Source organism: Spodoptera frugiperda, chromosome 18, assembly GCF_023101765.2.
Source record: "Spodoptera frugiperda isolate SF20-4 chromosome 18, AGI-APGP_CSIRO_Sfru_2.0, whole genome shotgun sequence".
In the NCBI taxonomy this organism is placed as follows: domain Eukaryota; kingdom Metazoa; phylum Arthropoda; class Insecta; order Lepidoptera; family Noctuidae; genus Spodoptera; species Spodoptera frugiperda.
Genome location: NC_064229.1, coordinates 5621833 through 5636545, shown reverse-complemented (window position 1 = coordinate 5636545; position 14713 = coordinate 5621833). Strand labels below are relative to the sequence as shown.

The window sequence follows — 14713 nt, the reverse complement described above, 5'->3', positions numbered from 1 at the left end:
GTATGCATAACATCTATTTTTAATGTGAATTAAAATTATTTATACAAATACTGATTTCAATCAAGGACATCGTTTGCGCGTTGTTTGTACACATTATATTATATAATTATCGCAAATTATATAACTACTTGACGTCCGAGCTGTAAACTGCACAACACATAATAAATTTTAAATTTCGCGGTATACGCATCCCCTTTAATTAAGAATAAAAAAGCCTTTAAAAAAGTAAACGAACGCACAAAAATAGATACTGGAGTGGAAAATTATAGACGAATTTAAAAGTTAAATTAACCAACCAAATCAAAAAATTGGTTACTTACATTTAAAAAAAATCCTAGCAGTCGGCAACACTTGCCAAACGCCAAAAAACTAAACCAAATGTCAAAATTCACAATTACACATGAGTGTGGCAAAAGCACGATCAGGTGCGAAGCCACAATAAAAACGTAAATTCAACAAAAAAATTGGAAATATAATACTAAAATTAAACGTGTATATTATGATAAAGAAGTGAAATATTGAATATTTGAAATTAAAAAAAGAAGTGTAAAAGGTAAGAGCAATTTTATTTTGATTATTACGTAAAATGCCGCTATTGATCGCGATCCGAGTTGGTAATTTTGAGACAATATTTTTAATGTCGAATTAGTATAGTAATGTGTGCTCAAACATAGTGGTTTAGAAGCAGACCTGGGTCAGAAAGGTCGTGTGAAAGGGTATCTGCCATTACTCTTAATCTTCGTGAACAATGGGTATTTTCAGTGATATCGATTTTTGGGCGAGTAAACCGACTACGATCGGCATTACCATTTGTAACTAATAATATTAGTATGCTAGCAGATTAACCTACTCTTAACTATGGTAGGCAACAGTTTAGGTTTAACAAGGGGGGATGTTGTGAATGGTGTGGACACCTTATTAAAATGTAATATAGGGAAAATAATTGTGTGTGCTTTCCCATATTCAAATACACTTTCTTCTTCAAAGAATAAGTACATAGGTGTACTGAATAACATATTACACAAAATGACATGTCAAAATGACAGACTATTCTTTTTGACACTAATAAATTTATTAGTAATCTTATTTTTACCAAGAAAGGTATAGATCTTTCAAAAAAATTTCGACAGAAAATTGCTATACTTATAGCAAATAATATTAATACTGTTATAACTAATATAACAGATAATAGTTATAAGGACGAATCTGTGCTGTCTAGAGTGTCTAACAGCACAGAGACACATTTAGGTTTAAACTAGATTATAAGACAACAGAAGGTACCTTTATAAATCATATATGAATGATAAGGTAAATTCTGGCAGTGCAAAACCATTTCAAAATAATTATACACAGGAGCAGCACAACCTAAAATTATTTTATATTAACATTCAAGGCTGTTCCTCAAAAATCTTAGAATTAGAGCTGTTTTTAGAAAAAACTAAGTTTGATTTAATTTGTCTATCAGAGCATTGGTTAAAGGAGGACCAACTGACATCTTTAAATTTAGTAAACTACAATGTAATTAGTTATTTCAGTAGAAAACAAATATTACATGGTGGGTGCCTAATATTAGTTAAAAATAGTATTAAATCTAAAGAAAGGAAAGACATTGTAGCACTGTCAGTTGAACACAGTTGAGTTGTCCTGTGTTGAGCTGGATAGACATGTTGTAGTTTGTGTATATAGACCATCTAATTATTAGAATCTTGCTTTATTTGATTCTGTCATGGAGGATGTTTTAAGAAAGCTTTCTACTAGTCAAAGTCAATAATTGTTTGTGCGATTTCAATATAAATTTATTAGAAAATAGTAAAAGCATTATGGACTTGTTAAATTTATTTGAATCATTTGATTTAAAAAATGTTTTTTTAGAACCAACTAGAATAACATCCTCTACCGCCACCTGCATTGATAATATTTTCTGTAATTGTGATTATAAAGAAAAACATATTATAAATAGCTTGCTATCCGACCACTGTGGACTAATGGTCGCGTATAGCTCTTATTTACCTTTGCTAAAAACTCAAATAAGATTTAGACAGACTACATTTAGAAATTTGGAGAAATTAAATAATTCTTTAGCTACTAAATTAAATATAAAAACATTTGATATTAGTAATGTGAATAAGTTGTACAACGATTTCTTTGAATTATTAAACAAGGAATTTAACAATATTTTGAACTCAAAAATAAAGATATCCATATCAAATTTGTATTTAGCGATTGGGCTACTGTAGGTATTCAAAAGAGTAGAGATAAACTTTTTGAGCTTTAAGGCATGAAACCATATAATAACGACCCCCATTTTCAACAATATGTAACATAGTATTCAAAGACTTTTAGATTAGTGTGCAAAGCCGCAAAACGTCTTTATATCAGCAATTAAATAAAATCAGCAGATGACAAAATAAAGACAACTTGGAAAATTATACAAAATGAGACTGGTAGGAAAAAAACACATAATTCGGAAATTAAATTAAGGTCTGAAATTGGACAAATTTCTTCAAAATGTGATGTAGCACAGGAGTTTGATTTTTTTTTTACTAATATTCCTATTAAAATAACTAGAGATTTAAATTCTTCAGCCACACTCTCAGCTAGTTTGCTTAAAAAAAATGTAAAATCATGTCAACATGACTTTAGTTTTCAATATACGAATCCTCTAGAGATCGTAAAAGTCTTTAAAGAAATTAAAATAAAATCAACTGAAGATCTTTGGGGATTATCGGTGAAAGTCTGCAAAACAATTATTCAAACTATAGCGCCCTATCTGGCTATGATTTTTAATAAAAGTATGTATAGATGACGGTGTTTTTCCTGACCTAATGAAATATAGCAAAGTTATCCCACTATTTAAAAGCGGCGAAACCACAGAACCTAATAATTATAGGCCTGTATCTATTTTGCCGGTCCTCAGCAAAGTGTTTGAAAAGTTGATACTGTCTCAGATGCTTCATCATTTTAATAAAAACTCCATCTTCCACCATCAGCAGTATGGTTTCACTAAAGGTCGTTGTACAACTGACGCCGGTGTTACTTTAATGAAAGAAATATTTGGTGCCTGGGAGGAAGCACAGGATGCCATAGGTGTTTTTTGTGACCTCTCAAAAGCATTTGATTGCGTTAATCACGAGACACTTTTGCTGAAATTAGATCATTACGGGATTAGAAACACTGCGCTCCGTCTATTGAAATCATATTTAGGGGATAGGCAGCTAAAAGTTCATATTAACGGTGTTAATTCACAAGGGTCTGAGATAAAAATGGGCGTTCCTCAAGGTTCTATATTAGGTCCTTTCCTCTTTTTAGTGTACATTAACGATTTGCCACTCATATTCGAAAATGAACCAAAAATGGTGCTGTTTGCAGATGTACATCACTGATTTTTAAAATAGGTCGACGTACGAATAATTTTGACGACGTAAACAGCTCCATTCTTCAAGTCTATGATTGGTTTACTATTAATAACTTGGCGCTTAATGAGAAAAAAACCAAATGTGTTAAATTTTGCTTACCTAACGTACAAAATAACGAATGTTATGTTGCTTTGAACGGACAAAAGTTGGAATTTGTTAAGGAGACTATATTTTTAGGTATCACATTAGATGACAGATTACAATGGAGGCCCCATATAAAAGCACTTTCGAGGAGACTAAGCTCAGCTGCTTATGCAGTTAGACAGATTAGGCAGCTAACGGACGTAGGTACGGCAAGGCTTGTTTATTTTAAACTATAAATATTCTTACAGTGCCTTTTCAATTCATTTACGAAAATATTATGTACGTAAGAAAAAATCAACAATTGTTTGAAAAAAGAAGCGACAGACACAATTTTAATACGAGAGGGAAAAATAACTTAGCTATACCGCAATTCCGATTGTCCAAAGTGCAGAAATCCTTCATGGGATTTTGTGTTAAATGTTATAATAAACTACCAACTACCATACTGAATCTGAACGAGAAAAAATTTAAATCTTGTATAAAGCGTGAAGTGTCTAAACAGGCATATTATAAACTGTCAGATTATATTGAAGACTAGCTTCCGCCCGCGACTCCGTTCGCGTGGATGTCGGTCTTCGCGTGGAAGTTTTATTTCTCCATTTTGAGTAACTCTAACAATGACATCTTATAAATATCTATTTGACCCAAATACGGCGAGGCCCATAATAATTAAGAAGATCCCTCTATTGAGCTACTGCTGTTGAGCAGAATAAAACTGAAAAATAAAGTTTTTTTTCTACGTATTTTTCAAGGATAAAAGGTATCCTATTTTATGCCCAGGATAATAAGGTATAATTATACCAAGTTTCATCGAAATCGAACAGTTAGTTTTCACGTGATGCCTGAACATACAGACAGACAGCCAGACAACATTTTTTTAATCACATATTTGGGTTTGGTATCGCTATTTATTTTTTCAATATTTTCAATGTAAAGAATTGACCCTTCTACAGATTTATTATATGTTTGCCAGTGGTTGGCAAGGGAGTACTACATATGTATAGATAAAAATGCGTGGCAGCATGTTGGTCCGGCTCCACTGGACACTCGCTCACTCTAGACAATGCTCTAATACGATCACTAGTTACACGTTAACTTAAAGTATTAATTTATTCCAACGTAGTCTAGGGATCCTGTGGCATCAAGCAGTTATTTTTTGATTTGAAAAATTAAATTAAAGATTATTTTTTATTTGTATAGAAGCATTATTTCAAATTTGTAAGTGTACATATGTGGGCACTATGTTTGAAACAACCCGCTATTTTATTTTATATTCTTTACAAATTGGTTTTATTGTCCCATAGTTTTGACGTCGTATTGTCGTTACATTGTTCCTACATATGTATACAATAGGTAAATGATCAAATAATGTATCAGAGATATTGTAAAAAACATTTTTTAAAAAGAGTAACAATGGAGTTTCTTGCTCGTTCTTCTCCATTCGAAGCAACACTTTGGAACGAGCGCCTAGCTTCACTGACAGACAGACTGACGAACAATTCAATTTGACGTTTCATAAGTGCCTTATTTAGGATTAATTGAAATAAATGCTTTGACTTTAACTATCTACAAAAATCAATAAGAATGTTGAAATGATATCACAAACAGCTGCTTTGGTAGGCTTCCAATACATAATTTATGTACTATAGTCTGAAAAAAGTAAGTCTATTAAGTATAGAAATTAATAGATCGGTACCTAGAACCATTTTTTAATTTAAAATAGTTTAATAATGCTTATGTACATAAATGATATGGTCATTCAAATAATAAACTTGCTAAGGGAGAAAAATGAATACAAGAATTAGTCCTGTAAATCAGATTTTATAGGTATCTTGTTATGATTGTAGACTCGTTACTTAAAAAATATATATGTTACGGTAAATATGATTAATTGAAAATTATTAATAATTTTACAAAATTATTAATACTAACCAGATGTTTTGGAAAATTTTTAAATGTGAATAATCTATCGAAATTTATTACTTTTGGTAGTAATTATTAATAATTCACGACACATATTGGTAAAAGTAATAAAATAAATATAAAACCAATGTTTTTTGACCAGCATGTATTTATTTATAATATTAAACACAGTATTACGATGATTAGAAATCACACACACAAGGTTACTTGTTTTTGCTTTAAACCGAAAGGACAACAAATTCACATATTCTGAACTGAGAATATTCAATAGTGCCCTTCTAGCGCACATTTATTTGGGCTCGCTGTCATTGCAGCGATAAGTCCCCTGTTTCGTCTCGCCAAAAAGGGTCTTGTCTCACATTTATCACAAAAGTAACAATAAAATTCTTTTAAAAATTAAATTAAGTTGTAACAAAAATAACATTAAACAATTATTGTTTCATTAACAAAATCAACACGAATCCTAAAAGCAATCATCAACAATCATATTTGGTTTGCCTGTAAATCATCTGTAGCACCAGTAGCACGTATAAATGCAACAACTTATTCCATTTATCACTACTAGGGTAAAATTATTAATAATAACCAACAAATGTGATTAATTTATCACTTTTACCTTGAGTTTCGGTAGTTATTAATAATCATAGATAATTATTAATAATTTTCAATTATTCACATATATACTTTAAGTACCTGCATAATTTTAAATTGCTAGTTTTGCATTATTTACGAAATTAAAGCTGATTGGCCTATTTACCATGGCTAGAATGATACTAGAAAAATAAGATGATTTAGATGTGTTCAAGTAACCAAAGTGGTACATATCTATTTTGACTGTAGTGGAGCATTCATACATATTAAATAAATTAGGGTTTATTCTATTATTTTTTTGTAGAATGAAATAGGCATAAAAACTAATGTTTTATTAAAAGAAAAATTTATATCTTTCGACAAAAATAAAGGAATAATTATTAGGCTTTAGATTAGCTAAAGTACATACAACTTTTATGGTGAACTAGCTTATGCCAGTGGGTTCACCCGTATTCCAGTGGGATAAAAAGTGACCTGTGTGTTATTTCAGATCATAATCTACCCTTGTTCCAAATTTCAATTCAATCTCTTCAGCCATTTTGACAAAATTGAGTAATAAACATAGACAAACTATTTCATAATATTAGTAAGAATAGAAGATGAATATTGTGGGTGTATAATTTACAAAAGATTATTTTATTTTACAGCTTCAGTAAATCAAAATGGCGGCACCAAAACCTCCACCAGCTCAACAGTTCAAGTAAGTGGTACTTTACCTAATTCAAAATTTCTGGGTAAGACATTTTAGTGTAATTATGTGCTATTTATTTTAATTTCTTAAATATTCTTTAGTTATAATACTCTTTAGTTATAACTTTTAATTTTATCTAATAACCCTAATGCATATGTGCAAACTTTCAGCAGTTTACTTAATGTTTCAATGTCTTAAGTTATTAGTTATGAGGTATAACAATGCATCTTGCATAATAAGGACTGTTAGAGTAAGAAGAATGAAAATATGTAGGTACTAATATAGCCTGAAGTTATCTACATTCTTGTGTCCCTGTGAATAAATAAAAAACTCCATGTTATTAAACATACTTATTTTAATAACACCTAATGACATACAAGTCAATTTGATATTCAAATTATAATAATCAGTATTTTTTAATGATATCAGATTAGTTATTTACTTAATTTTAGTACAATAAGCTTATCATAAATTAGCTACAAAATTTATAATATAATATTTTTTAAACTGTACACATAATATTAGGTGTTTATTTTATTGATTTTAGGTACTGTAAATACAATACTGTATACATGTTTGAGCATAATATTAGGATGTTTAGTTCCAGATAATTACAATATTCATTTTGCTGTAGTATTCTCACATATGAGGCGACCTTCAAATTTAATACAATCTCGTAACAGAGCCTGTCTCTATGATAATTATGTTCGGTCCACTCTATTTGAAACGTTTACTTGTAAAAACGATTCTTAAATTAGATGTTTATAACCTACATATTGTGTAAGATCTGGTATTTAGGTTATTACAAATATACATTTTGGAGACAGGTTAATACATTGTTTCTCATCTTGTTAGAATCACAAATGCAGGTACAATACACACAATAACTGCATGACTGTGGCACTGCATTTTTTGTTTTGGAAAAGCGAAGGAGGGTTGTATAAAGTGATATTGACGTTATAAAATTATCACACGACAGAAAATTTCCTGTTTAAATTCAAATGACAAGTTAATTAATAGTTGGGTTGGAGCAGTGCCGTTACTGTATGCCATGACAAATCAAGTCAGTCGGACAGGCCTCTTGACTCCTCAGGTTCTAGCAAGCACAGACCTAGCTTTGTTTTCAATTCAGTCATGTGACATGACTATGATTACGAGCGACGTCGCGAGAGTGTAGCCAAGGTCATAATCTTAGATAAATCTGATGTATCAGATAAATCTGATTTTAAGAAACACTGGCAATATTGATAAGTTTAAATAGTTAACATATTTTACATGAATTGAAAATTTATTAAATTATCCAAATCATCAATCACACTCTTGCTAAAGTTAATAAATCATCCCATTACACGGTAGCATCGTTCATCGTACGGTCAATCTAAATATAGAATATGAATAAACATATAACAAAGCCTGTCGTGTATTCGGCGCTATAGCTTAAGCTACAAAATCATATTTTCATACGATACAAACTAGAAAACAAACAGGAAAACCAAGTTGGAGGCTACAGTTTCTTTAAACTCCAAACAAAATAAAGTAGCTATAGACTAGTATTGAGAGGATTGTGGAAGTCAATTGGAGCAAAGCACCAAATATATTTTTTATAAAATCTACCTTAATAGGTTTTACCTGTATTGTTGTACCTATTAAAAATATCAATGTATTCTTGCTTTCTTTAAACATTAAATTATTCAACTTATTCTCAAAGTAGGTCCACATTTTATTACATAGGTATTTTAAGGACCATTAATTATGTTCTGCTTTTTTAATTTTCAGTTTAATCCCAAAAATTGTCAATGGCGGTATCGCGGGTATTGTGGGTGTTTCCATAGTGTTTCCATTGGATTTAGTAAAGACAAGACTTCAAAACCAAACGATCGGCCCAAATGGCGAGAGGCAATATAAAAACATGTAAGTTTAAATATTCGTCTGGTGGTGATTGCAGAGTAGAATACATTTACCCTCGGCTCCTACTCCTCTCGTGTTGTGGGTGCCCGGCTAAGGGATTCGACATCTTAACAAAGAGCCGGTAATAGCCCTGTCTGATCAACCTTCGATTTTTCACCCAAGCGTGCATATCCCTCTTACCTAGAGGAGGGCATAGTTCCACAGCAAATTGTCACAGGATATTGATGTAAAGTTTTAATATTAATTGGTGGATAGATCAAATGCTTATTATAAGTTTGCCTACCTTGTTATAAAGATAAATTATTTCTGATGCTCAAATCACTGACTATTGTGAAAAGTAACAGACATGTACCCTGAAGTTCTGGACGCATAGGTATTTACATTTTCCTCAACTTACAGGTTGGATTGCTTCAAGCAGACTTACAAAGCAGAAGGCTACTTCGGCATGTACCGAGGGTCTGGTGTCAATATCCTGCTGATCACTCCAGAGAAAGCTATTAAATTGGCTGCTAATGACTTCTTCCGCTTCCACTTGTCCAAGCCAGATGGGTAAGTCACAATTAGACAAATTTGTTGGTGTAGGATAGAACACGAATGCGCGATCATTGGGTGTTCTCACAAACTGAGTTCCTACGAACGCGCGATTATCATCATTAGACAGAAGACGTCCACTGCTCTGCAAAGGCCCTTAGGCCTCTATATTGAACGACATTGCAACCTAATTGTAACAAACGCGCGATCAAGTAGATTAGAGTCCTGGTGACCGCAGTCTAGTTAAGTGTTCAGGTCTAGTTAAGTAGTCAAAAGCCTTCGGGACCTAAACTGTGAGTAGACAAAAATGTTATACGTGTCGTTTCTGACTTCCTGTAGTGTGACCACCGAAGTGATTACATTTACTTAAATGGGTTTGCCGTTCCGTTCCAGGGACGTAGGCAACAAATAAAGCGCAATATAAGTTTGAAAACCAATGTGAGTACAACAACATAGGTAGGTATTTCGTACACCCGAGTCCGCATGATTGAATTTGTTTGATATTTTTAAATATACTCATACTTAATTTATTTCAAAAGTTAAATATGTAGTTTATTTTATTTTTGTTTTGTTGTGCGATTTAGAACCATACCGATCCCAAATCAAATGCTTGCCGGTGGTTCAGCCGGGGCGTGTCAGATTGTCATCACCACGCCTATGGAGCTCCTAAAAATCCAAATGCAGGACGCTGGACGAGTTGCAGCACAAATCAAAGCCGGTATGTAAATTGTTGTTCAACAATAGTATAGGAACCTAAGAATTTGTTATGATGTTACTAAGTCTGCAACCAATACCCTGTGGACATCTTGTCACAGAACATGGCTAATTCATCCTAAAAACCTCCCATCCTCCCATAAATTGATGCCGAGACTCTGCGTGACGATATCAACGGCATTCTCTGGGCTCCACTTATATTTTTAAAACCTAAGGAATGATAAAGTAAAAGTGTTTAGGTATAGAGCAGCTTATTGTTTTTTTCAGCTGGCGGCAAAGTGGGTAAGCGAGTCACAGCTTGGGAATTAACCAAAAAATTAGTCGCTGAAAAAGGTATCTTTGGGTTGTATAAGGGAGTGACTGCGACAGCGTGCCGAGACATCTCCTTCAGTGTAGTCTACTTCCCTACCTTCGCAATCCTCAGCAAAATGGGTATACAGGACCCAAAAGACATTACACCACCTTTCTGGTCAGTATAATATCAATCTAACTAGTAGTATAATATTATTTGTTCATATCTTTAATACAGTACCTAAATAATAGTCCCTACAGTCAGCTGTGAACCAGTTCGCTTTGTAACTTTTTCCAAAACACTTTCTACTATTATTCATGGAATTAGAAAGAAAACGGTATTTTAAAACAAACAGCTTCTGTTTCGTCGCAGGTGGTCATTCCTGTCGGGCTGCATGGCGGGATCTTTCGCAGCCCTGGCCGTGAACCCCATGGACGTGGTTAAGACGCGCATGCAAACTCTCACTAAAGGCAGTGGGGAACGGCAATATACGGGAATCATGGATTGCGTTACGTAAGCTGTCGTTTTCTATGGATAAAAAATTTATAAAGTTGATAGAATCTTGATGAGATGTCACTTGGTGTGAATGTAGTTATTGAGGCGTATATTGTTCTCGCAGGTCCACGTTGCGGCACGAGGGCCCGACTGCGTTCTTCAAGGGCGGCGTTTGCCGTATGATCGTGATCGCTCCTCTGTTCGGTATCGCGCAGACAGTCTACTACCTCGGCATCGCGGAGTACTTGCTAGGTTACAAGCGTGGCAAAATTGTCTGAACACACTTCCAAATTTTATGTCTTCCGTTCATAGATGAATTTTATTTCAATTTCATTTTTCCATACTTATTTATTTGTATACAACTTTACAACTTTTGCTTAAGAATGTTAGCTTTTTGTTTTACTATATTTATTTATATGCATTATTTTGCAATTTATTTGTTTTTGATAATAAAATAATGTACTAATCTCTATGCGCCTGTTTCACTGCCTTCATATAAGTACCCAATAAGTTTATGTGACAGATAGTTCATACAAATAATGTCGTGAATACCTTGCACATAGCAGCTATCGACAAATTGTGAAACAGGGCCCTTAATGTATTAATCATGATATTAGACAAACGCTGTGCTATTATATAACACGATCATGTTCTGTAAGATTTACCTCAAATATATTATTTATTTAATCTCATCATGCTTGTGTGTTAAATTGCTAGTAATACTATAAAGCTTACAGATCACTGTTGACATGACATTTGACACTTGTATATTTAAATAATTTTAAGCCTTACTCCTTGTAAGTAGTACTTATTACATAAAACAGGTACTACTAAGCGGACCTTTTTTCAAAATGTGTTTGGATAGCATGGAATGTGAATTGTACCCGAATACATGGACACGAGGGAAACCGTTACAAAATACTATTATAACAAACAGCTATGATGTATGTTAACCAGTTATAGTTTTACTAATGAAAGAATAAACTCATTTTTGGGCCTAACCTATACAAATCAGATATGAACCAAATTCACCATATTAATTGTAGCATCTACTATTATGGCAAAGTGTTTTTAATGTGATAGAGCGGCAGATAGATATGCTAATGGTAAGTAATTAGTGCCACCCACGGAAACCAGACAGCACCAGATATTTTGATTTGTTGGGAATGGAAGTACAGAGGATTGAACACGGCGAAACAACGCGAGTGTTGCAGGTGTTATTAATTGTTTAAATGTTAGAAATAAAATACTGAAAGCTGATTGGAACAGCAACATCAACCGAAGTCAATAAATAAACTATGAATTTGAGTAGTGAACAACTAATGTCAATTAGAATTATGTCATTATTCTTTCAAATAATGTGCGTCAAAGTAATCATAATACCTAATCGAATAAAATTTCTAGTCTCAGTCCAATAATTATATTATTAGTATACAATTAATTACAATTGTCAACTTAATCAAATCAAGTAAATATTATAAATAATGTTTAGATATTATAATTGGTAATGTTATTTTATTTACTTTGTAACATAATTACTTATACCTTCTGTATTAAACCAAAAGTAACCAACAATTATATAATGTTTTGGTAAACTATCGATGCTGTATGGTTGGGCCCAAGTTCCTATAGATTTTGTTCTTTATATTGCTTGTGATATTTGTTATTTAATTTTGTAATTATAAATCATATTTGTTGGAAAATAGATGTAATGTTGTTGATTAAGCTTGACGTTATTTTAACTTCTAGTTTGTATGGCGACGTAAGGAATTGGTTTGGTTTGCCACGCGAACACTGTGTTCACGCATTCATTGGATTGTAAGGTTTATAACAACTACATTCGCATTTATTCATGTCTTGAGAAATGTATCAAGTGTAATTTTTTGTCTTGATTCAATATTTTCTTTAAAATAGAACCAGCCACGGCAATCCCTCGTTGATCTGCTGTCACTGGTAGATACTCTTTCCAAAGAAATACACAATAATAAAGAGGTTTCTAATCGGAATGTTTAAACTAATGTGCGTGTGTGTATTTTTATGATGTACCTAAGGCAATAGTTTCATCTATTACATACCACTGGCAAAAACTAGCTATTACATGTAATTATGTGCCCTTCAGAAAAAAAAATATATCAGGCATTATGCTGTGTTGTTATGTTCACGTGATTGCTGAAATTATTATGAAAAAAATGTAAAAAAAATTAGTAAAAAAACAAAATCGTATAATAAAACATGTTACTTCCGTAGTTATAAAATATATTAGTTAAGAGACAATAATAATATCAATTACAGTTCTTTAGATATTTATGAAATGTCATCAGAACGATAAATTTCAAGTGTGTGAACTGTAAATTGACCTGCTTGTCAGGAAGAGCAATTACACAGAAGTAATTGTTAAAAACCTTTTGATGTCTCTCTTAGTATATATTATTGTTGTACTCCACAATAATAGTTACTACTAAATCATTGATATTACTAGTACTAGTACAAATATCGTTATGAAATAAATTTTCATGTAAAATAATCTGAATGGAAAACTGAAAATAATCGAAAATGCTTTGGTAAAAAAGTATTAAGTTGTAAAATATTATTTTTTGTAACTAAGTAATATTTGGCTGTATCCTCGCTTGCATATCGAAAACTTATTACTTGATGTCGGCATAGATTCTACGTAGAATGTAATTTATTTGTTCTGTCGTATAAATGACGTGTTTATTACATAGAATTTAGATCAAATGAAATAACGTCATATTGGGGTGTATTAATTGTTTTGCAAAAAGACATGATTTAAATTTAAGCATGTAGTTTAATATTACATCTGTAATATGATGTTTTTAAACAAAATATTCTGCTTTGCTGCAGTCTTAAGGTCAGCTCACACCGAGACGTAACGGTGCATGCACACTTTATAAGAGCAGCTCTAAATACAACTCTATTTTCTACACGAAAAGATTCAGTCTCACGGTATCCAGCGCGTGGGGCAATGCGAAATCACTTGCCTCTTCCGTATTCTTCAGTATTGTTAAATCACGTCTCATCTCCGTGTGAAATTGACCCTTATTGCTACGCCTGCAATCAATCGTTTAGACAGGCAAGTGTTTGCTGTATACAAACCGACATACTGGCTGCAAGCTACGCCCAACGTCAATGTTTCAAGACAATAATAATTATATATAATAAAATTAATATTGATGTTAGAAGCTACCTATGTGTTATTAGATGTTGTATTGTCAATTAAATATTAGACAATTATTATGTATTACACAAAAGATATTTAATGGACTTGTAGTTGCCAATTATTGTCTATAATATATTTTATTAGTCGGAACATATGAACTATGTGGTGTTTATGAGTTTTAGATCAAATTTATTTTGACATTATTTTTTTTCGTTTAACCTAATTTAATAAAATGTATGTTTTAATACAGGAATTTTATTGAATTGACTCCTTTTCAGGCCTTTTCTCTACTTCTGAATAAATAAATCACAGATTGGTATATTTTGTGGCAAACTAAATAACTAAAAAATAGGCTCACGACAAACTGTTAATCCGATTTTAAAGAAAAGGATGGTATCATTATGTAGTATTTGGGCTGATATATGATATGATATATATATATATATATATATGATATCGTTTGTGGATACGGGTGTGACACCCGTATTCACAAACGATACTTTCCTCAGTGAAGTAGCAACTCTGTGCGAAGTAAGGCATTTCTCACTGCGTAACATCTGGCAAGCCTTTCAATTCATAAACGATACTTAAGTGACCCTTGTCTAAGCAAACGCGCAGCGTTAAATAGAGCTCTGTGATTGGTTCTCGTATGTTGCGTATTTCACGTCGCTGCTTGACGTTCATATCAGTTGTCATACAACAACGTCAAAACATAAACAGTTACCGGTATCCAAGAACAATTTCGTGGCTATAAAAGTGTTTATTTTACTATTTATTTGTGGATTTATTAAATATGGTTGAAACAAACAGATTCAGATTCCTTAAACACAACTGTCTGTGAAAAATAACATCACTGGTGATTGAAAATGAACCCGATAAGATTATTTAAT

The 14713-nt window shown here is 32.3% G+C and overlaps 1 protein-coding gene across 1 annotated transcript; it reads left to right on the top strand.

Annotated features, from left to right (window-relative positions):
• The first annotated feature begins 375 nt into the window (after positions 1 to 375).
• LOC118278296 (mitochondrial glutamate carrier 1) lies at positions 376 to 14068 on the top strand. The gene is made up of 8 exons (XM_035597530.2): positions 376 to 553; positions 6662 to 6714; positions 8482 to 8616; positions 9013 to 9162; positions 9729 to 9862; positions 10126 to 10327; positions 10523 to 10663; positions 10770 to 14068. The coding sequence occupies exons 2-8, from the start codon at positions 6677 to 6679 to the stop codon at positions 10921 to 10923; spliced, it is 954 nt and encodes a 317-aa protein (XP_035453423.1). The 5' UTR covers positions 376 to 553; positions 6662 to 6676; the 3' UTR covers positions 10924 to 14068.
• The last annotated feature ends 645 nt before the right edge of the window (positions 14069 to 14713 follow it).